At 39.7% G+C, this 23,530-nt stretch overlaps 1 protein-coding gene across 1 annotated transcript in view; it reads left to right on the top strand.

Moving 5' to 3' along the window:
- The window catches only part of DNAH3 (dynein axonemal heavy chain 3), a 210,881-nt gene that overhangs the window by 144,039 nt on the left and 43,312 nt on the right, over window positions 1-23,530 (top strand). The window contains exons 41-49 of the mRNA XM_030884374.2: window positions 682-785; window positions 4,696-4,990; window positions 6,115-6,294; window positions 16,299-16,422; window positions 16,511-16,667; window positions 16,870-17,013; window positions 19,104-19,770; window positions 20,921-21,086; window positions 22,615-22,831. Coding sequence (XP_030740234.2) covers window positions 682-785; window positions 4,696-4,990; window positions 6,115-6,294; window positions 16,299-16,422; window positions 16,511-16,667; window positions 16,870-17,013; window positions 19,104-19,770; window positions 20,921-21,086; window positions 22,615-22,831 — 2,054 coding nt within the window. The remainder of the gene's footprint in view (window positions 1-681; window positions 786-4,695; window positions 4,991-6,114; window positions 6,295-16,298; window positions 16,423-16,510; window positions 16,668-16,869; window positions 17,014-19,103; window positions 19,771-20,920; window positions 21,087-22,614; window positions 22,832-23,530) is intronic.

Genomic DNA, 23,530 nt, shown 5'->3' on the forward strand with positions numbered 1-23,530 from the left:
GAGAAATGATGTACAAATACGCTTTACACAATTGATGTGTGTATGGATTGGGATAACAGTTGTATGAGCCCCTAATAAAATGTTTAAAAAAAAAAAAAGAGAAACGTTAACCACACCAATCCAAAACGACACCGTTTGCCCCAAAACACAGCTCGGGAGGCACGAGGGAAAAAGACCAAATGGAGACGTGACCCCCATGAAGGACTCAGAAGAGTGCTGTACCATTGAAGGAATTACAATTAGTGTAACAAAATTAAATGTTCATGAATTGAAGATTGGAAAACCAATTTGCTCTGTAAACTTTCAAACTTCAACCAAACCACGATTTTTTTTTTAGGTTACTTCTGGAGTAGGATGCAGAGTGTTTATCACCTTTTATTTTTGTTCTTTTCAGTACTTGCTGTTGACATTAGTAAAAATAACTATATATCATTAGCAACTATTGCTTCAATATAAAAAATTACTCATTTTAAAGTTTGGATCCATTTTTCATAGTATCAGCAGTGTGTAAGTTACGTCACAACTCTGCCAATATTGATTATACATTTAAAAATGTGTATCAGCCTGGTGATATATATATGGAAAATACATAGAAATATGAGTATATATTTATATTTTATATTTCAAGTATAAAATAAAAAAATTCATGTGCTAATGATGTTTTGTTTCTCTGTGGTATAGGAAGCATCTATGACTTCTATTTTCTTAAGCAAGGTAGTGGACATTGGAACGCATGGACAGAGTATATCACCAAAGAAGAGGAAATGATCCCAGCTAATGCAAAGGTAAAAGAGAGACATTTACCAAGGGATTTTGGTTTCCAGAGTTGCTTTAATGTTCTCTAAGATGGAGGAATTAAAATCAGTTCTATCTTAGCATTCTGAGGAGCTTTATGTAGAAAGAAATTCAAAGGTGGACTAAACTGACCCTTCAAAGCATGGGCTTTGAATAAGAAAGACCCGGTTTCCCTATTCAAGCTCCATGGTTTCTGCCTCTGTTTACACAATTATATCAGAGACGAGAAATTACTTGCAGGATGGCTCCAAGAATTGACGGTGATATACATAAATGCAGGGCACAAACTAGGTATTAGATAGGTGTTGCTTGCTAGTCTTAGTCCTGAGTTCACCTCTCAGTCATCTCAGCCCAAAGGATCTTTGCCTCTGAAAGATTTCCTTGGTCAGAACACTCAGAAAAGGGGCTTCTGATTTTAAAGTTTTCTGGTTAGTAGATGGTTCACTTAAAACTCCTGCTCAATTTCAATCCGTGTGGAAAAAATCTTTTTGATGTACTCTTACATGTGCTCTAAGTATTTGCCATGCAGTGTCACCATCCTGCTACGGAGCATTCTGGCTGTACTTCTTCCAAAACAGATTTGTGTGTCTTTTAGTGGTCCATGTTACTTTCACCAGCACTATAATTCAAATGCATTGATTCTTCTTTGGTCTTCCTTGTTTGAATGTTCAACTTTCCCATGCATAAGACGTTATTAGAAATACCATGGCTTGGATCAGGAGCACCTTAGTCCTCAAAGTATCATCCTTGTTTTCCAATATTTTAAAGTGGTCTTGTGCAGCAGATTTACCCAATCCAGTGTGTTATTTGATCTCTTGGCTGCTGCTTCCATGAGCATTGATGACGGATTCAAGGAAGATGAGATACCTGATAACTTCAGTTTTTCTCCATCTATCATGAAGTCTAGTTGGGAGGATTTGGGTCTTCTTTACATTGAGTCATAATCCATACTGAAGGCTGTAAATTCATGATCTTTATCTGCAAGTGCCTCAAGCTACCGCCCTTTCAGCAACCCAGGTTATGCCAGCTGCACGTCACAGATTGATAATAAGCTTTCTTCTGATCCTGATGCTGAGTTCTTCTTCAGACAGCCCAGCTTCTCAGACTATTTGCTGGGCATATTGATTGATGAGTATGATGAAAGAATGCAAGCTGAATTTAAACTAGGAGATATTCCCTTGTTCTGTGTGAACTACTGCATCCTGGTTCAGGTACAGTTTCTGTGTGAGCACAATGACCTATTCTGGAGTGTTCGTTCTTCTCAATGCTATCCATAGTTTGTTATGATCCACACAGTCACATACCTTTGTATAGTCAATAGAACACAAGTGAACGTATTTCCCGTATCTTCTGATTTCAGCGAAGATCTATCTGACATCCACAATAATATCCCCTGTTCCACAACCTCTTCCGAGCCTGGCTTGAATTTCTAGCAGCTCCTTGGCAATATACTATTGCAACTGTTGTTTAATGATCTTCAGCAAAATTATACTTGCACATGATATTGATGATATTATTCTATGATTTCTACATTCTGTTGGGTCATTTTCCTTTAAAATGGGTACAACTATGGATCTCTTACATTAGATTGTCTGGATAGACATATTCCAAATTCCTTGCCATAGGTGAATCAGTGCTCCCAGTGCTTCATCAGCTTGCTGAAACATTTCAATTGATAGTCCATCAATTCAGGGAGCTTTGGTTTGAGCAAAGGCTTTCAGTGCAGCTTGAACTTCTTCCTTCACGTGCCATCTCCTGAAAGGACTGTAGGTTGTCAATTATCTCATCTTGGTACTGTGACTGTATTCCTTCCATTTTATTTTGATGCTTGCTACATCCTTCAATATTTTGCCCATAGAAACCTTCAGTATAGCAACTAGTCCAATGAACTAATGTATCACTTGAACCTCAGACTCCACAACCCTGAGACCAGAAGAACTAGATAGTACCCAGCTACTACTACTGACCACTCTGAAATAATCATCTTAGTACTTGGTCCTCATGAAGAGATCACTGAAGATACAGGTGTGATGAAATCAGATAGTGCATGGCTATCAGAAAGAATAGTGCCTAGAGTTTTAAAGGCTTGTCTTAAAACAAGCAGCCATCTCAGTGAGGTGTCATCTAAGTCTGCACAAAAGCAGCACCTCCATCAGCATCACTAAAGATTATTAACAATAAAATCCAAGATCAGAGGGGGAGACTGTATTAGAGCTTAAATTCTGAGCCCCCAGTTTACAGAAAGCTATGCGATGACCTGGGAAGCCCAAAATCTTTTTACAGAGTCCCCACATGGACTAAGCCTTCATTGGATTCCCTAGGTCCATTGACCAAAGACATGAAGAGTCTTGTCCCCCAGACAACACATTAGAATGTGGATTGCTGCAGGTACGGTAGGGTAGTATTTTAACATTTTACTATTTGTTTTTCCTTTTAACCCAATTTCAACTTGTTCTCGTTTTTAGTACATTTGTCTGTCCTTTGGATTGAGGTTTGTCTGTGTTTTATTCTGTTGTAGTTTCTGGGTCTTTTATTACTGTTGCTGTTTCCTTTTTTTTACTTACAAGATTTTCTTTCCACGAAACTTGGAATAGGTAAACCCATAGAGGCAACAACTAGATTAATAGTTTGTTAGAGTTATGATAGGGAAGGTTGGATGGAAACAGGGAGCTAATAATAATAGATAGATGGATGAACAACATTTTCTAAACTTGATTGGAGTGATAAATGTACAACTCTATTTAATGCACTGAAACATTGAATTATATGTGATTTATGTATCAATAAAACTGCTAAAATTAATTAATTACTTTTAAAATATCATCTTAGAAGATCCAGAATAAAGTGATAGAAAATTGTGAAGCAAATGCAAAATTATAAAATGACCAGGCTCACTACATGGAGAGACACTGGTGGGACTTTTGAGACATGGCCTGTAGTTACTCCTCGGGCCTGGAAGTGTGCTTGCCTACATGGTTCAGTGTTCAGCAAAAGGATCGGCAGGTCTATGAGGCAAACAGCAGCACTAGCACAGTTTGCACTCCTTGGAATAACCAACCACATGAACTGTTTAAAAGGGCAGAATTTGCCTCAGGACAGAGTTCAGAAGGCAGGGAGCATTGGTAAAGCAGGAGGAATGCAAATTTGAAAAACAGGAAAGAAGTGGGATCATTGATGTCACACGGTGGGAATTGCAATTTGACACGAAACAAAATGTGTATGAATTGTTGAGTGGAAGATTGATTTTTATTTGTCAACCATTACTCAATTGGGTGACGTCTAGGAAGTGTACAATGCCCATGCAGGAAGAAGCCTGGGATGAAATGGAGATGAATATTAGAACCAAGTCTACAAAATAATTGGGAAAACTAGATCAAGAACAAGCTCAGCCTATGGGGGCTCTTAAGTCACGTGAATGCTAATAAGTGAGGCAGTGAATATGGTGTCTGGAAGGCGGACCTTGCTGGTGTTCAGCAAGCAGTTTGGTTCAGAGAAAGTCTCCAAGGGCAGCAACCGTGGGCCGATCTGTACTGTAACTTCTGTTTATAATATGACAGCTTGTATCAGCTAAGAATGTACGCTTTTTATTCAGATACATCTGATTTCAGTTTCCTGGACTTTTATTTACATGCTGTGTTACCTAGGAATGATGCCCATCTCGGGATCTTGGCTTCCTCTATAAAACAGGGATAAGCATGCCCACTTTATATGTCTGATTTCTTTTAATCCTCAAAGTAGCTCATTGAATGAGATGCCATATTTAGCGCTCATTTCATCAGTTGATAGATAAAGAAACTGAGACCCCTGGACATATTAATTAGTCACAATGATGGGATGGAGCTGGGATTCAGCAGTTGAATGTCATGACCCAGACAAAACTCTCCCATTTTTGTGGTACAGGTCTCAGAACTCATCATCCCCACAATGGAGACAGCCCGGCAGACCTTCTTCTTGAAAACCTACTTGGACCATGAGATCCCCATGTTGTTTGTGGGTCCCACAGGCACTGGCAAATCAGCAATCACCAACAATTTCCTTCTCCATCTTCCCAAAAATATCTACCTTCCCAACTGCATCAATTTCTCTGCCAGAACCTCAGCCAATCAGACGCAGGATATCATCATGTCCAAGCTGGATCGGCGGAGGAAAGGCCTCTTTGGGCCTCCCATCGGGAGGAAAGCAATAGTGTTTGTGGGTAAGGCATCTACTTGGATACAATCAGGTTATATACACAATTTGAAGCAAGTCAAGACCTTTTATGGTAGAGAAAGTCATTGGGAATCTTCTTACTCTTTCTCAGAAAGAGAAAATAACTCTCTTTAATATAGCTTAGTCTTTCCCAAAAATATTGAAAAAGGTTTCAGCCCTTGTTACCTCTTCCAAGCCGTCTCAGGCTGTGCTCACCTTCATTTAAGGAACCCAAGTTATGAGGCCTCCTTGCTGCCTCGCACACCTACCTGAAGGCCTTTGCTGTGCTTCTGCCTTGAACCCTTTTCCTGTAGAAAGTCTCATGTTTGTTCCCTCAGTTGACATTCCTCCATCCTTCTCTCCCTTCTTTTATTTATCATTTATCAAATAACCATTTAAGCTATATAGCCAAACAAATCTGTTTCCAGAATCTCATTTTTCAACCTGAGGGATATTATGACTTAACTTTTTTTCACATCTAGCAAATGTGTAGGTAAGACTTCCTTTGTTCAGAGTGGACGAAACAATGTGTGTATAGCTCCCAAAATTTGCCTGACCCAAGCTGGGCATTCAGTCAAGATTGAAGAGGGAAGGAAAAGAGCCTCCAGTTTCTTGATTGCCTCCCATGTGCCAGGACTGAGAAGTACTATTAGTAAACACGTAACCCCTGCCACGGAGGAAGATTCCATCGAGACTTGCTATTTGGTGGTTGCTGTTAAAAACCCTACTTCAAAATTCTTGCCCCCAATAGAGCTCAACTTAAAAACTCTGTCGACTGGGATCATGGCTGATTGCCTAACCCTAGCAATGAACAAACTCAATAGGTAGTCAATATGTTGTAGTTGAGGGTATGGGGAAAATTAATTCCTATGTGTGCTATGCAAGGATGCTATCCAGCACCCTTAAAGCTTCAAAAGGCAGAAATCTCAGTGAGGGAGTCCAGAACCCAAGAAAACCCCGTTCTCCTCCAGTCAGAATGTCCACTTGCTGAGAACCTATGCAGAGTGGAGATGGAACAGCTGGGCCCAGACTCCTCTCTGGGAGAGAATGGTCATCTGTTGCGTCGTGTTTGAGCAGGTTTGACCAGGGGATCATGAACTTATAATGTGTGGATTTGACTCCTTTCCACAGATGACCTCAACATGCCAGCCAAAGAGGTGTATGGGGCCCAGCCCCCCATTGAGCTCTTGAGACAATGGATTGACCATGGTTATTGGTTTGATAAAAAGGACACAAATAGACTGGACATTGCAGATGTACTGCTTGTGACAGCGATGGGGCCTCCTGGCGGCGGAAGGAATGACATTACCGGTATGTGAACCAGAGAGTTTATTCCTCTTCACCCACTAGGGGGCCTGACCACCTTCATGAGTGGGGGAGTGACGCTGTTCTGACCGAGGGTTGAGTACAGTGTGCCTAAGCTGCAGATGAAGGGGCTTGAGTTAGCTCCAGGGAGTGACAGTGAAGGACTTCATGTTGGAACTTGTGTGGAATAGGAAGGGAAGACAAAAAAGAAAGAAAAGAAAGAGAATATTATTTTGGCCCTGATACCTAACAGTTTGGAATAAGTACAACTCAATCCAGGTCTACAAGTATTTTTAATTTTTATTCTGATATATATATAGTTAGAATCTTAAAATCATCTGAATATTTGATTCTGTAAAATATTAAGTTGCTATCTGATCTTGTGCAAGTTTCTTTTCCTCCAGTGGTCAACTTTCTCATCTGTAAAATATGGAACATGGCATGAATGGTCTCCCTTGGGTCCCCACGCTATCACTTCCACGTCAAGGATAGACTCTCGGAGTGACTTTAGCTGGGGTTTGAATACAACATGATCTTAGATAGCTATCTTTTATAAATTCGATATTTTTCTCACCAGTAAGAAGGAGAGAAGCTTGGTACATGGTTTCTTTCTATGTAAAACCTCACTTATCAAATGAGCTCTGTTTCTAGCATACATCACAGCATGTTAGAATAACTAACATTTGCAGAGAAACTAATAGTTTCTGGACTGTATTACAAACATGCAAAGACCCCATAACAAACCTAATGCCCAAAGACCACCAGGAATACACTGTATTGCTCCCTCGTGGTCATGGAGTGAGCTCTGGTGTTGATATTTCATGAATTCGTTTCAGCAGGGAACCCATACCTTTGCTAATCAATTCCAGGCCAGCTACCAGCTATCAAGCATGGCAAGGTGGGGGTGGGGATTTACTATAAGAATGAAGAGAATAAAGAACAGAGTGATATTGTCACCTCAAAAGCACAATTGAAAGATACGTTAAATACATAAATGAAAACAGATACAATTGACATTTACAATTTTAAAATAATCTAAAATAAATTGACAAAATGATATAAAGCATGAAAGAACAACATAAGTAGTTGTTAGGAAAACTCAGAAATTGGATTGTGACACTTAAAAAATTGAAAAAGAAACATTGTTTTAGAAAGGAAGCCTATACTAGAAGGAACACAAAGTAAAATAAAAAATAGTGCCATAACACGAGGTGTCAAAGGGACCAGGGATCAGGCATCAAAAACAAAAAATCATATCATTGTAAATGAGGGGGAGTGCAGAGTGGGGACCCAAAGTCCATCTGTAGGTCACTGGACATCCCCTTACGAAAGGGTTGCGGGGAGGAAACGAGCCAGTCAGGGCACAGTGTAGCAATGATGAAACATAAAACTTTCCTCAACTTCTTTAATGCTTCTCCCCCCGCACTATCATGATCTCATTTCTACCTTACAAATCTGGCTAGACCAGAGGCTGCGCACTGGTACAGATAGGAACTGGAAACAGGGAATCCAGGACAGATGATCCCTTCAGGACCAGTGGTGAGAGTGGCAATACCAGGAGGGTGGAGGGAAGGTGAGGTGGAAAGGGGGAACTGATCACAAAGATGTACATATAACCCCCTCCCTGGGGGACAGACAACAGAAAAATGGGTGAAGGGAGACGTCGGACAGTGTAAGACATGACAAAATAATAATAATTTATAAATTATCAAGGGTTAATGAGGGAGGGGGAGGGGGGAAGGAGGGGGAAAAATGAAGAACTGATACCAAGGGCTCAAGTCGAAAGCAAATGTTTTAAGAATGATGAGGGCAACAAATGTACAAATGTGCTTGACACAATGGATGGATTATGGTAAGAGTTGTACAGGCCCCCAATAAAACGATTTAAAAAAATAATGCCATAAGCAATACAAAATTTTAAGGAAATTTTTTAATCAAAAAGATATGAGGATATGTTTTAAAAGATTTTGATAGAGAGTGACAATATTGGCATTTTAGAAGCACACTGTCATTCAGTCTATTCCAATTCAAAACAACCCTTTTTAGGGTCTCTGAGACTGTAAATATTTATGGGAGCAAATACCTTCACTTCTCTTACAGAGCAACTAGTGGGTTTGAACTGCCCACCTATGGTTCGCAGTCCAATGCATACCCAGAGAGCACTACCAGGACTCCCATTCAAGTTAGGCCAAGAAAATTCAGCATATAACAAATATAAGTATCTGAAGAAAAAATTCAAAGTACAGAAATAGAACCAAAATTATAATCTAATAAAATGTTCCTAAAATAAAATAATTTCTATTTGAAAATTATGTATTGAAAGACCCGATTTATTGTGTACCTCCACCACTTGCCACCGTTTGTTATACTGTGGTGGCTTCTGTGTTGTTGTGATGCTGGGAACTATGTTATTGGTATTTCAAATACCATCAGGGTCACCCAAAGTGAACAGGCTTCACCAGACCTTCCAGACTAAGACCATACTACCAAGAAGAAATAGGCTGTCCACTTCTGAGGAATTTGCCACAGAAAATGTTCATTATGGATTCTCAGATACTGAAAACCTCATGACGAGTAGCAGAACATTGTCATAGATAGTGCCAGAAGATGAGCCCCTCAGGTCAGACGCCACTCAAAATATGACTGAGGAAAATAGAGTCAATCATAATGACATGGATGGAGAAGAGCTTGGAGAGTAGAGCATTTGGAACCTGCATTGCTGATGGGCATGACTCAAAAAGAGAAGAAATAACTGTAAACATCTATTAGTAATTGGAACTTGGAATGTACAATGTATGAATCTAAGAAAATTAGAAATAAAAAATGAAATGAAATGCATAAAGATTGATAATCTAGGCATTAGTGAGCTTAAATTGACTGGTATTGGCCATTTTGGGTCAGAAAACCATATGGTTTAATGCTGGGAATGACAGTCAAGAGGAATAGTATTGTACTCATGATCAAAAAGGATATTTCAAGATATATCTTGAAGTACAATGCTGTCTGTGACAGGATATCCAGTCAATACAACTATTATTTAGATTTATTTACCAACCACTATAAAGGTATACATGTAGAAATTGAAGAATTTTACCAACATCCTCGGTCTGAAATTGACCAAACATGCATTGAAGATGCGTTGATAATTATTGGTGAGTAGAATGCAAAAGCTGGAAACAGAGTAAAGAACAGTAGTTGGAGAATAAGGCCACATGAGAGAATTTTATTAGATTGTTTTCATCACAAATACCTTCTTTCAATAACACAAGATGATCTCTCCAGGTGGAATACACAGAAATCAAATTGACTACATCTGTCGGAAGAAACCATGGAGAAACTCAGTATCAGCAGCTAAAAGGAGGCCAGGAGCCAACTGTGGAACAGATCATCAATTGCCTCTATGGAAGTTCAGGTTGAAGCTGAAGAAAATTAAGACAAGTCCACACGAGCCAAACCTACAATGCTGTGGGCAAAATACTGAGTGTATCCCAACTGAATTTCAAGCACATCTCAAGAACACTAATGACATAGCTCTTGAGGAGCTGTAGGATGACATCAAGAACATCATACATAAAAAGAGTCAAAGATCATTTAAAAGACTGGAAAGAAAGAAAAGATCAAAGCAAATGTCAGAAGAGACTCTGAAACTTGCTCTTAATTACAGAGCAGCTAAGGCAAATGGAAGAAATGATGAAGTCAAAGAGCTGAAGATAAAGTTTCAAAGGGAATTTCAAACAGACAAAGTAAAGTATTATAAGAAAATGTACAAAGACCTAAAGTTAGAAAACTAAAAAGAACATGCTCAGCATATCTGAAGTTGAAAGAACTGAAGAAAAAATTCAATCCTTGTGTTACAATGTTGAAAGATTCTTTGTGCAAAAATATTGAATGATAGATACAAGAAGCATCCCAAAAATGGAAAGAATACACAGTTACTATACCACAAAGAACTAGTCGACATGTAACCATTTCGAGATAGGATGTGATCAAGAACCAATGGTACTGACGGAAGAAGTCCGGGGTGCATTGAAAGCATTAGCTAAAAAGACTTTATGATTTGACTGAATAACAATTGAAATGTTTCAATATGCTGATGAAGCACTGGAAGTAATCATTCATCTAGGCCAAGAAATGGGAAAGACAGCTACTTGGCCAACTAACTGAAAGAGATTCATATTTGTACCCATTCCAAAGAAAAGAGACCCAGCAGAATGTGTAAATTGCAGAACAGTCTCACTAATATCACATGCAGGTAAAAGTGTGCTAAACATCATTCCAGAAGGGTTGCAGCAGTACATTGGTGGGGAGCTGCCAGAAATTCAGGCTGGATTCAGAAGAGGATGTGAAACAACAGGCACTGTTGCCAAATGCAGAGAATACCAGAAAGAGGTTACATTGACTAGGCAAAGGTATTTGACTATGTGGAACATTACACATTGTAGATAGTCTTGAAAACAACAGGCATTCCAGAAAAATTGTGTTCATATGGAATCTGTCCATGGATCAAGAGGCAGTTGTAGAAAAAGAGCAAGGGGATACTATATGGTTTAAAACCAGGAAAGGTGTTGTATCCTCTTGCCATACTTAACCAATATGTGTCCTGAGCAAGTAAGCAGAGAAGTAAGATGATATGAAGAAGAATGTTGCATCAGGATTGTAGGAAGGTTTATTAACAACCTGTAATATATAGATGACATGACCTTTAAGCAGGACTTAAAGCACTTGCTGATAAAGAATAGGGATTCAGCCTTCAGTATGGACTGCGACAATGTAAAGAAGACCAAAATCCTCACAACTGGACCAATAAGTGAACATTATGATAAACTGGGAAAGGGTTGAAGTTATCAAAGATTTTGTCTTCCTTAGAGCCATACTCGATGCTTGTAGAAGCAGCAGTCAAGAGATCAAATGTGTTACATTGGGTAAATTTGCTGTACAAGACCTTTGTAGGGTACTGAAAAGCAAGAATGTTACTTTTAGGACGTAGGTATGCTTGACCCACACCATGGCATTTTCAATGGCCACAGATGCATGTGAAAGTCAGACATTGAATAAGGAAGACCAAAGAAGAGTTGATGCATTTGAATTTTGTTGCTGGTGAAGCCCATTAAAGGTACCATGGATTGTCAAGAGAGCAAACAAATCTGCCTTAGAAGAAGTACAGCCCGAATGCTCCTTAGAACAAGGATGATAAGACTTGATCTCAAGTACTTCAGACATGGTATCAGGAGAGACCAATTCCTAGAGAAGGACATCATGCTTGGTAAAGCAGGGAGACAACTAAAACCAGGAAGACCCTCCACAAGATGGATTGTTACAGTGGCTGCAACAATTTGTGAAGATGACATAGGGCCATGCATAGGGTTGCTAGTCAAAACCAGCTCAATGGCACCTTCCAGCAACAAAATTTTGTACCTAAGAAGATTTATTCAAGATTATCACCACCAAGACATACGCAGATACTAGTAAAACTCAAGCTCCAGTTCCTTGCCATTGAGTTGATTCTGACTCATAGCAACCCTGTAGGAGGGAGCAGACTGAGACTGGAGTTTCTGACACTGTAGCTTTTTACAAGAGTGGAAAGCCCCATCTTTCTCCTAAAGAGAGGCTGGTATTTTCAAACTGATGATAGTCCATCACATAACCACTGTGCCACCAGGGCTCCTGGCTAGTAAAACTACTAAACCTTACTAAAAAAAAAAGTATGATTTATGGTGATGGGAAATGTGGAAGTGATTATAGGTGATGGTTGCACAACATGATTCATTGATATCACTAAATCACATACCCAAAAATGTTGAATTGGCAAATGTAGAATATGGGTTGGTTTTTTTTAAGTTTGGGGAAAATGAGATTAAAAAATAATGGCATTTTTCCATGAGGGGGCTTCAAAAATTCATGGAAAAATTCCACAATCTTTTGTTGTATATTTTCACAACAATAGCAAACAATGAAGAAAAAATAATCTTCTGGACTTCTGGGGGGCAAAGAGTACTTATAAGGGCAATAAATTAGGTAAGTTTAACTTGTCAACACATCATGCCGGAACAAAATGGAATACCATATTTAAGATACTCATGGAGATTAAATAAGGGTCAAGGATTTCATAGCCAAGAACACTTCACATGCTCTACTATAAAAGGAAAAGTTTGATCAACTTGGAGACTGTTGTCCCCGTAATCCCTTCTTAAGGCATCTGCTCAAAAATGGGTTTTAAACCATCAAAATGCCTAGAGAGGCATCACATGATGACTAGTAGTGAGCATTAAATACATGGTTATTTCTTCAACTAAAACTCTATGAGAGCGATCATAATATGTAAAGACTATATGATCTCAGGATGCCGATATATAACAAACAAGCGAGGAGGGTAGAAATATGGGTAGTATGTATTACTGTTTTTAATCTTTCCAGTTATGACTGGTGGTGGTTATGTCGTTGTTAGTGGGTACTGTCAAATCCCCATGTAATAGAAGAACTACCTCCAAAGAGCTTTCTTGGCTGCATTCTTTCTCCTGCAGAGCTGCTGAGTGGGTTTGAACCACCATCCTTATAGTTTGTAGCCAAGAGCATGACTATTCTGCCACCGAGGCTCATAGCATACTGTTTTAATCAGACTGTAAAGTCGAACTGGGAAAATGAGTAATTTTGAGATTTTCTATTTCTATTATTCCTTGTGAGAATCAGGAGTATCAGTGTAGAAGAAAAAAAATAAAGATAAAATACAATGAAACATCCAAAATTAGTGGGAAAATGAAATAAAAAATAAAACGTTTCTCAACATACGCTCCCATCAAGCTAAAGACACTTTTGTAAAAGCAATGCATTCCATCCATCTCTAGCGAACTAAGGGGCCAAAGGAAACATTTACTCAAGAACAAAATCCGAAGGGTTAGGAAAGAAGGAGGATTGGGGGGGGGGAAATACAGGAAGGAAGTATGATACATGATGTTACATTATAGGGATTGCAATCAATGAGATGAAACAAAATATGTATGAATTGTTGAATGTAATCTCTACTCCAAAAATTGTCACCCTAGTCTGTCTCTCTCTCTCTCTCTTTCTCGCTCTCGCTCTCTCTCTCTCTCTCTCTCACACACACACACACACACACACACACACACACACACCTGAGAATCTTGGGAATTTAACCACACCAGTGGTTAAATTTTAGAAAAATGAGCATCCTTCAAAGATTTTATTTTAAGATTAGGAAACAAAGAAGTCAGAAGGAGTCGAATCAGAACTGTAAGTTGGATGCCAAATGAATTCCTGTTGCGGTTGTGGTTGTGTTAGATGCTATCGAGTCAGTTGCAACTCATAGCGACCCTGTATACAACAGAATCGACATACCAGCCTGTGCAGCCCTCACCATTGCTTTTAGTGTCTGAGCCCATCATTGCAGCCACTGCATCAATCCATTGTATCAAGATCTTCCTCTTGTCACTGCTCCTCCACCTAGCATGATGTATTTTACCAGTGATTAGTTTTTCCTGATAACATGCCCAAAGTACGTGAGATGAGGTCTTATCCTCATTGCTTCTAAGGAGCATTTTGGCTGTATGTCTTCCAAGACAGATTGATGTCCCATAGAAACAAAATTGACCTTATTTGATGAGAAAAATAAGTAGTAACTTTGTCATGGTGGAGAGGGACTTTCTTGGGAAGCTTTTCCAGGGGAGGTTTCTCCTTAAGCCCTGGCTAACTTTCTCAAAACATAATAAACTGATATTACTGTTCTTTAGCCCAAAAAGCCAACAAGCAACATGCCTCAGCATGAAAATGAAAATAGACTGTTGCCATGACCTTTATTCTTGACTGATCTACTTTTGCCTTGATTGGACCACTTCAACCTGTTGGTACCCATTGCATTGTGCTTTGTTTTAAGGGTTGCATTTAGGCAAGAACAAAATCAGAAGGGTTAGGAAAGGAAAATAAGGAAAAACTATGCTTCATCTCCATTACAACGCTCCAAGAAATGCTTTAGAATCTTGAGCAATTTTGCTCAATTTTATCAGTCAGACTTGTGTCAGCTGGATCAGGTGAAATGTCTATGGTGTTGCTGATAGTTTCTGCTGTTAACAGTCAGTCAGTCTTCTTCATCAAAAAGATGATTTTTTTCTTGACCATTGATGTGAGTGGTTTGCTGCTGTAGACTTCATCTTCAACCTTGTCTCATACCTTTGTAAACCCAGTTGTCCATTTATAACCTGCTGGTTTCTTTGGGGGCACTGTCCCCATAAAGTTTTCAATAGAGCATTTCTGATTTAATGATGCTCCCCCACAAGTTTTGCCCTAAATTTTGTGTTTGTTCTGGCTTCAATTTTAGCAGAATTCATGTTGCTCTTTTCAAACTAATTTCTTATTCTTTGACACACAAGATCCAGTTCAAATATGCCATACAAGTTAGTAGGAGTTTGTTTGGTTGCAAAAAAAGTTTTTAACCTAGGCATAAATGTTTCGTGTGCATTTACCATTATTTGTTTGTTTTTTGAAGACCTTATACCAGAGGCTCAAAAAATCCCTATGATCTTGACTTTGAATTGTAAAATCAATTATACTTATTTTGTCTACTAGTGTCCAGTGTGATAATCCACTAGTAATAAGCATGCCTAGAACCCAAATTGTAGTCTTAAAATATACTTTTCAACTGAAGTAAGTCAAGGTGTCTTGAAGAAATAACTGACTGTATGTCTGGGAGAGGAAAAATATAAGATATTCCTGGAGCACCTTAATATATTAGATGAATTAAGTGCCAATAAAACTGTTAAAAAAATTTTAAACTGTCAAAAATATATTAGATAATAAAGTTAATGTTGACTACTAGGACCATATCAAAAGGATTCAGGAGTTAACATAAAGAGGACCCAACTGATCAAAGATGGGAAACTTTGAATTTCAATAATGGGTTGAAATGAATCAATATACATTTAAATCTATAAGTCCACAATAACAATAACAGTGGTAATATTCAGGGAAAGATAGGGATCCAAATCATCTTGAACTGATAAAGACATGGAAAGAAGCAAGCATGTATCCTTACTTTCTTATATCTAGTGTATTATTTTATAACCAAGTAATAGATGAGGGAAAATGAAAAGGAAATGATAAAATAGCATCACTTAGCAATCCTTGGTGAATTGATGCCTCTAGTCATTGAGCAGCAGTAGCTGCCAACACCACAAAAGGAAAGACATCAGCATGTGCCTTCAGATAAAAGAGCATACCACCAGCTAGCCTCTTGTCAAAGGGGTCGTAGACCTGCTGTCCGAGCAGGGCTCTGGAGACAGCTACAAATGGGTAGGAAATAAGAGAGGAGAGAAGAACATGATAAAGTGTACCATGAATATACAACCAGCAAAATCCTGACTGTGGGGAACTTAAATAGGTCAAACTGCCCATATTTTCCAAAGACTAAAGATCAGAGAAAGAGATAGAGGTGGAACCTATGGATTAAAAGAAATTTAAAAGATATACTTACTGAATTGGAAGGAAAGCTATAAAAACAAACTGTAGAAGTCAGGACAGTAGTCACTTTGGGGCAAATAAAGGGGCTTCTGCGAAGGGCCGGCACAGCTCTGTTTCCTGGCCTAGATGATAACGGTTATTAGATACTATCTGTCGGTCCTGACTCATAGTGATCCAATGGACGACAGAATGGTTGTAAATTGCTCTGATGTTGGAGCCCATTATTGCAGCGATTGTGTCCATCTATCTAATTGAGAGTCTTCCTCTTTTTCACTGACTCTCTACCAAGTAGGATATCCCTCTCCAGGCACTTGGTCCCCCCACTGATAACATGCCTAAGATGAATCACTGAAGAATACAATGGTTTGATGAGACTTTCTGTATCAGTGTCTTAGTTTATACTAAGATGCGTTTAAAGATATGTAGCTAAAGCATAGAGCCAACAAGTGAAGTACTGGTTGCTGAGGGCTGCGAGGTACGCGTGAACATAACGTGTGTATGTGAACATAACGTGTACACTCCGATATGTGCTTGCTTTCCAGGGCGATTCACTCGCCATCTGAATATCATTTCCATCAGTGGCTTTGAGGATGAAATTTTAACCAAGATTTTCAGTTCTATCGCTGACTGGCACTTTGGGAGAGGGTTTGATGTGTCATTCTTAAGGTAAGCTTCGGTGTCTTCTAAGCAATAGACCTGAGGGCCCTCCATTTGAATCTCCCATTGACAGATCTATCTTCTTCGTCTCCCCAAGGTATGGAAAGATGCTGGTGCAAGCTACTATGACAATTTATAAGACTGCAGTAGAGAATTTCTTGCCAACTCCCTCCAAGTCACATTATGTCTTTAACTTGAGGGATTTCTCACGGGTGATTCAAGGAGTACTGCTCTGCCCTCATACCCACCTAAAGGTCAGCCACTATGATTTCTGGTATTCAGCAGTATCCTTGGGTCTGCGGATGATACAATGTAAATAATAACCGTTAACTGTTATTAAGCACTTGGTCTATGCTAGGCATTGTGCCAAGTAGTTTATAAGCATTGCCACATTTAATCTTTACATCAACACAGCCAAATCTAATTGAAAACTATCTCCTGTCTCTGGATTTTCAGGACGTAGAAAAATTTATCCGGCTTTGGATTCATGAGGTTTATCGAGTCTTCTATGACCGTCTGATTGACAATGATGACAGACAGGTCTTCTTCAACATGGTGAAGGAAACCACTGCCAATTGCTTTAAGCAGACCATGGAAAAGGTAACTCATTCTCTGTGATAATTTGGCTTCAGGAATGGACCCAAGTGTTTGACCAAGTAGTCTCGGATTTTAGGTTCTGTTCCCAGTGCGAACTAACAGCTGCACTCTCTGGCTCCTGAGAAATAAGACTGAATGAATTAGTCATTTGAATTGGTAATTTTTTCTTTATTACACCTTTATTTCTGTTTCATTGTTATTGTTAGATGTCGCCCAGTCTGTTCTGCCTTATAGCCACCCATATTCTCAACAGAACCATTACTTCCATAGTAATATATAAATTTGGATCATTCAAAATGGTTTATAGCATAGTGAAATTTATTATGATTGAATTAAAGTATATTTGGGGGTTCAATTAATTTGTGAGTGAAGAAAGGTACCATGGGTTTCATGGTTTGATTGAGGCCCTGATATTATGTGAACGTTCATGATGAGAGTCCATCTATGAACACTTTCCATTTATATATATATATTTTTTAAACTTAAACTTTTATATTTATATCATTATGCCTCCATTGCTAAAAAGTTGTAGTTTCTTTAGATAAAAATTGCTGGAGCAGAGACCCAAAACCCATCTGTAGACAATAGGACACCCACTCACAGAAGGGTCACAAGGAAGGGATGAGTCAACCAGGGCTCAGTAAAGCACTGATGAAACACACCACATTCCTCTGGTTCCTTGAGGCTTCTCCACCCCACACTGTCATGACCCCAGTACTGCCTTTCACTGTGGGTTAGACCGGAACATGTGCACAGGTACAGATAAGAGATAAGAGTCCATGGCACACAGAATCCAGGCACAGGAATGGGAGTAGCAATACCATAAGGGTACAGGGTAGGTGGGGAGCAGAGGGGAGGAAGGGGGAACCGATCACAATGATCGACACATACTTAGACACACACACACCCTCCAGGGGGATGAACAATACAAACTGTGGGGGAAGGAAGACAGTGGTCAGTGTAAGATATAATAATAATTTATAATTTATCAAGGGGTCATGAGGGTGGGGGGAGGGGACAGGGAGGGAAACAAGAGTTGCTGATACCAAGGGTTCAATAGAAAGTAAATGTCTAGAAAAGAATGATGGCAACATATGTACAAATATGCTCAATACAATTGATATATGATTGTTATAAGAGCTGTAAGAGCCCCCAATAAAATGATCTTTTAATAAAAATTTAAAAATTGGATGAAAATTGAAACAAAATGGCAAGAGTTTGTATGCTAAACCCAGAAGCTAAGTTCACAGTATTACCAGTTTCACCCAGCAGAAGCTTCTAAAGCATCACTAATTTAGCACAGGGAGTAGAGACCAGGGGGAGTGCTTGGGTTTCTATGTGTTGTAGGAGCAAGCACATAAACAGTGGTAACAGCCTATGGTTACCTTTCAGGGTGGGGGGAGGTGTCTTACAATCTGACCACAATTTTTTTTTTCAGTTCATGCATGCAAGTTTATTTCACACGAAGAACTTCTAAACATATCCTGTGATGCGTAGTAGATGGCTACAGACAAACTCTATCAGTAATACACTTGTCTTAGTCTCCATAAAGGAGCCCTGGTGGGTTGCCATTGGACTCTGCTAACTACAAGATCAGCAGTTTGAAACCACCAGCCACTCCTTGGGACAAATATGAGGTTTTCTACTCCTATAAAGAATCGCAGTCTTGGAAACTCACAGAGACATTTATCCTCATACTATAGGGTTACTATGAGTTCAAATCAACTCTATGGCAGAGAGAGAGGGAAGGGAGGAAGAGAGGGAGAGAGAGAGAGGTGATGGCAGGGGGTTAAGTGTTGAAATGCTAGCCACAAGGTCAGTGGTTTGAACCACAAATATTTTAACCACCGAGAAAACAGACTGATCCTTGCTTTCATACTCCATCTCTAATGTCCTTTCATCATATTCTTTATAATCACACACACATATGTATGTATTTTTTTTTAAAAAACTAAAACTGTTGGTAAACCATGACTTTTGAAGAATGTTGTCAGAAGAAACATTCTGTTCCCTGTTCCCTCCCTCCACATCTCCTGCTGACATCTGATTGGGCCACTGACTAAATGCTTAGATGAGTCTCGCCTTTCTCGCAGGTCCTCATCCACCTGTCACCCACGGGAAAGATCGCCGATGATAACATTCGTAGCCTCTTCTTTGGAGATTTCTCCCATCCAGACAGTGACCAGAAGATCTATGATGAGATCACGGACCTGAAACAGCTCACAGTGGTCATGGAGTCCTACCTGGAAGAGTTCAACAACATCAGCAAGGCTCCCATGTCCTTGGTCATGTTCAGGTTTGCCATTGAGCACATCTCCCGGATCTGCAGGGTCCTGAAGCAGAGCAAAGGCCACTTGCTCTTGGTGGGCATTGGAGGCAGTGGGCGGCAGAGTGCCACCAAACTGTCCACGTTCATGAACTCATACGAACTGTACCAGATCGAGATCACCAAGAACTACACAAGCAACGAGTGGCGGGAGGACTTAAAGAAGATCATGCTGCAAGTTGGCGTGGCCATCAAGAACACTGTGTTCCTCTTTGCCGATAACCAGATCAAGGACGAGTCCTTCGTGGAGGACATCAACATGCTTCTGAACACAGGTGACGTGCCCAACATCTTCCCGGCTGACGAGAAGGCTGACATTGTTGAAAAGATGCAAACGGCGGTCAGGACAGAAGGAGAGAGGATGGAAATCAGCCCTCTTTCTATGTATAATTTCTTTATCGAGAGAGTGAAAAAGAACCTTCACATTGTCCTTGGTAAGACGTAAGCAGAGTCTAACTTTTTTCTCTGGTTGTAGAAACCTAGGAGTTGTGTTTAATGTCTTTCTCCCAGCGTTGAACTGCTAACTACAAAGTCAGCAGTTCAAAGCTGCCGGCTCATGTATAGGTGAAAGATGAAATTATGTTTCTCCTGTAAAATTTTTAGCCTCAAAAAACCTATATGGGATTGCTTTGCATTAGAAATGACTTGATGGCAATGGACTAAGTTTCTGTTTGGTTTTCTTATTACTAAGTCCTGTTGATTTTTACCTCCCAAATATCTTTCATTTTTTCCCATTTATCTCCATGCCAACCACTTTCACATTAGCTAAGCTACCATTATGTCACCCAGGACCAACCCTTTCAACCTAACTGTGCTATCTATATCCACTCGCATCGCCTCTTCTGGACCTTTCTAGTTTTCTGAACTAGGATGCTTTTCCCCATTTATTGCAAATATGTTTCTCTCTCTCTCTCAGCTGTCCATTATGACAAAGATGAACATTCCTATCATATGGTGTTTTGTTATAAGAAAGGGCCCTACCTCACTATCCAGTTTCCTCTCCCCCACATCTCAGAACCAAGCTTTCCCTTCTCCGTGTGTTCTTCAGCCACACTGATCTCCTCACAATTCCATTCACGTATCCTGCTCTTGTAATCTGCTCATGTATCCTCTACCACACTGACTCCAAAGAACCAAGGAATGGAATTCAGAGCATACAGCCCAAGATTTTTGGTTGGAGGGAGAATGGAGTCAGATAAAAGCTCATGGCCCACACAACTGCAATCAGCACCTATGGGTTATCCATTGCTCTGCCTGTTGGTACAAAAAGAGAAAGAAGGGCAAAGAATTCAAACTATCCTGGCGATGACATTATCGGAAGGGTCTGGAAAGGACAACTGTGGTATGAAAAGCCAGTAAGATGATTGTTAGGTGCTGTGATCCCATTACCATATTGCATAAAATTATTCAAAAATCCCCTTGAGCCTCCCACACACTTAGCTTGGCTATTCCCAATTACATACCTGGAATGAGAAAGGGAAGCATAGACTACCCACCCACCCCCCAACCTGGTCCAACTAGCACCCTTAAAAATACCTATTTTTCCCCTGGGGGAATACAACTAATGAACTTGCTTTCCATAAGCCATGAGTCCGATTGGTGATGCCTTCCGGAACCGCCTGCGGATGTTCCCTTCCTTGATCAACTGCTGCACGATTGATTGGTTCCAGTCCTGGCCCACAGATGCCCTGGAGTTAGTGGCTAACAAATTCCTGGAAGATGTGGCTCTCGAGGACAACATTCGAATAGAGTAAGTGTTAGCTGCAATAGAAAATCTAGATGGCGGTTCTATTTTTGCTGTTATTTCAAAGACTTCTCAATTTAATAGAAAAAAGGTCTTATACTTTTAAAAATCAAACTACATGTAGTTGTACATTTAATAAAACACCTCTGCTGCAAAAGGACAAAATTACATGGTTAGAATTATGCCATACATGTTCTTGTCATAGCTATGAGGGATGGATATAATATAGCTACTTCAGTAATCTTAGAGCATGCGTGCTCAACAAGGATGCCATCACTGCCAAGGCAATGAAACTTGGTTTGGGGAATGATGAAAAAAAGCTTACTTTTTTATTTATAAATCTCAGGTCTTCAAAAAAAACACCAAAAACAAACCCAAAAAACAAAGCACTTAATTTTAGCTAGAGCAAGGAAAGAGACAAGACTGTAGGCCATTCAGGGAATTCCATGCAGGCAAGGACCATGCCACGTACTGTGTCTGTATCCACATCCTTAGTCCTAGCAGGTATCCGGTGGTCCATAACAAGCTCAATGAATGTTTATTCAATGAACAAAAGAAAAATTAAGATGTTTAACAAAGGTAAGAATGTTGCTGCCCTTGTACACTGTTCTGAAGACTTTGAACTTTATTCTCCAAGGAAATTTCTTAACCTGGGGTGACTATATGTTCAGGGCTGGGATGTGAGGGATCAGCAAATATAAAGGTGGAAAATTTCATCTTCATTTTCACTGTGGTCTAACTAGTATTTTACACGTCCTTCAAATCAAGAATGTATGCAGCAAAACCCAGTAGAATTTGCAGAGTCTGTGCTTTGGTTACCAGTAGGATAAGGGCTATTTTCAGAACTCATTCAGCCATTTTAGGTACCTCAGTATATCGTTTCCTTTAAAACAATGGTAGTTATTTAACCCAGGGCTCAGCAAACTATGGCCTCCGGTCAAAATCTAGGATACAACCTGTTTTTGTAAGTACAAGTGTATTGGAACATAGCCATTCCCATTGGTTTTCATATTGTGGGACTGCTTTCTTACTACAAAGGAGAGTTGAGTATGTTGTGACAATGGCTGTGTGGCCTATAGTCTCAAGTGTTTACTATCTGTCCCTTTACAGAAAAAGTGTTCCAATCCCTGATTTAATGCTCTAGTTAAGAAGCAAATAGATTACTAAGTCACAAATTTATGTTTTAAAAGAAAACTATTTAAAACAAAGACTAGCATTGTTCTTTGGAGTGGCATGTATTTTATTTAATCCAGTGAAAAACATTGTTCTGGAAAGGCCAGAGGCTTCGCCACTCTACCAAAGGTGAAGAACTGCTGCTGAGAGTCTGGTTATTCATTAAAGGGATTGGGGGTGGAATTGGTTTGGCCCAAGATCTTTCTCTATCTTGACTCTGATGAACTCTCTTTAGGCAATTTTTTACTTGAATGGGCTATAGTCATGTGTGCATTCCTGCACTCTTAGGTCTGTACTGACCTTGTGCTCAATCTCTCTGGAAGAAGTGGGGCTTATCTAACTACCTTCATGTCCTTGGCAGGGTTGTCTCCATGTGCAAATATTTTCAGGAGAGCGTGAGGACTCTGTCGCTCGATTTTTACAACACACTACGCAGACACAACTACGTCACCCCCACCTCCTACCTTGAATTGATTCTTACCTTCAAGGCACTCCTGAATAGCAAGAGGCAAGAGGTTGATACAATAAGGAACCGCTACCTGACAGGCCTTCAGAAACTTGATTTTGCAGCTTCACAGGTGAGTCAGCAGCTACTAACGTAGAACAGAGATAGACTGGTGTAAATCTAGGGGGAGCTAAGTGCAGCTCTCATTGGAGCAAACCATTTCAGGGGGACCCCAACAAAGAGAGGCTCTGAACCTGTGTTTGTACAATTCCCTTTATTCAGCTTACCTTAATTGCAGCACTGTCAAATCCTCTCTTTATTTAAGATTTTGATATTTTGTTCATCATGGATTGTTTTTCATTAATTTTATTTGGGGGGGAGGGAGAGGAAGAGAAGCATGGGAAGCAAGCTGTAGGAGAAAGCAATGGGACAGATGGTTCCAGAGGGACTTGGGGGTAGGAGGAGGCAGGGGAAGGGAACCGTGACCAAACAATGCATAGACAGGGGAACAACTAGGGAATTAAAATCAACAATGAGGAGGATGTAGAGATCCCAGGGCTGTTGGAGCAACAGCAATCTAGCTGAGTTGAATTACTAAGAAGCAGAAGAAGGGCGAGCATAATGGTGGAGCAGGAGGAAGGTAAAAGGAAGCAGAGGAAAGATCTAGGAAGCTGTGTTAGACAGGGTTCTCTAGAGAGATAAAACCAAATTGCTGATAATTCAATATATTTATTTATAAAGATAATTAGATATATAACGAGAAATGAACTGTTAAATCATATACAGATAAATATATAATACAAGAAAGAAACAGTTAAATTACAAAGCACTA

This window comes from Echinops telfairi, unplaced genomic scaffold (genome assembly GCF_000313985.2).
Source record: "Echinops telfairi isolate 266 unplaced genomic scaffold, ASM31398v2 ScPeMD7_5;HRSCAF=22, whole genome shotgun sequence".
Taxonomy (NCBI): Eukaryota; Metazoa; Chordata; class Mammalia; order Afrosoricida; family Tenrecidae; genus Echinops; species Echinops telfairi.